Source organism: Ursus maritimus, unplaced genomic scaffold, assembly GCF_017311325.1.
Source record: "Ursus maritimus isolate PB19 unplaced genomic scaffold, ASM1731132v1 scaffold_23, whole genome shotgun sequence".
Lineage (NCBI taxonomy): Eukaryota > Metazoa > Chordata > Mammalia > Carnivora > Ursidae > Ursus > Ursus maritimus.
Genome location: NW_024424786.1, coordinates 19,117,736 through 19,118,780, shown reverse-complemented (window position 1 = coordinate 19,118,780; position 1,045 = coordinate 19,117,736). Strand labels below are relative to the sequence as shown.

General features: G+C 65.5%; 1 protein-coding gene across 1 annotated transcript in view; it reads right to left on the bottom strand.

The window, feature by feature from the left end:
- DEPDC7 (DEP domain containing 7) overlaps positions 1 to 704 on the bottom strand; it is a 19,153-nt gene extending 18,449 nt beyond the window's left edge. Inside the window, exon 1 of the mRNA XM_040638921.1 lies at positions 559 to 704. Within this exon, the coding sequence (XP_040494855.1) occupies positions 559 to 631 (73 nt within the window). The 5' untranslated portion in view covers positions 632 to 704. The remainder of the gene's footprint in view (positions 1 to 558) is intronic.
- Positions 705 to 1,045: the final 341 nt, after the last annotated feature.

Below are 1,045 nucleotides of genomic sequence, written 5' to 3'. Positions count from 1 at the left end.
AAAAAAAAAAAAAAAAAAGTTCACAACTTCTATTCACTGAAATACTGCTTATCCAGAAAATTTAACGAACAAATACTTTTTATGCCAAGTTCCTCCCCTCGAACGAAAACCACTCATCACTCCCAGGAAGTCTGGAGAAGAGAGTGGGCAAGAGAGGCGCTCGGTCCCTGGCCATATTGTGGAGTCGAGATTTGTGGTTGGGACAGAAGGCAAAGAGCCATCCAAGCCCAGATATCCTTGCTACGAGTAACGACGTGGAGCCTGTCTGGAGACCTAGTGAGAGCGCCTGGCACGACCGACGAGCGCGCGGCGAAGTTCAAGTTGGGGAACCAAGTAAAAAGCTGGTCTGTGAGGGCGGCGGGGTCTGCCCGCCGAAGCCCACCCGCGGGAGAGGGACCCCATACGCCGAGACCACGGGGTGCCGGCCCGAGTGGCTACAGCTGCGCCCAGCCCGCTGGACCCGGCGGGGTCCCAGTCCCGCGCGAGAACCGTAGCCTGAGCCCCCCCGGCCCGCCTTGAGACCCCCACACGCCCCGGACAGGGGTCTTCAGCACCCACCGGGAGGCCTCTGCGCCGGGCTGTGGAAAGCCGAGAGATTCAGCGCCGCCGCCTTCTCCCGCACCGTGGCCATTGCCGTGGCGGCCAGGTACCCAGCTCCACCGACCGCTGCACCGCGGAGTGGGCGCCCGCGCCTCGAACGCCAGTTAACTGGCCCGGGACGGGGCGGGGCTCCCGTCAGGTCCCGCCCCCGGCCGGCCCGGCCCGCCCAGGGCGCCGCGCACCACCCGCCACGGGTCACGTGTGCCCGCCGCGGTAGCGTGTAACTTGCGGCCCCGCGGGCCAGGAAAAGGTGCGGCCCCCCCGCCCTCCTGGCCTGCGCTGTTCAGTCGTGATGTGGGCGATAGTCAAGTAGACAGCGTTTCGGTGTGGGCCCTGTGACCAGCGCCGACACCTACGCGGCCCGCTTCCCACCGCTGCTTGGCGTCTCCCAGGCGCTGGCAGCGGTTAGTGCCCCGCAGGCTCAGCCCACCTGGGTGCAAACCCT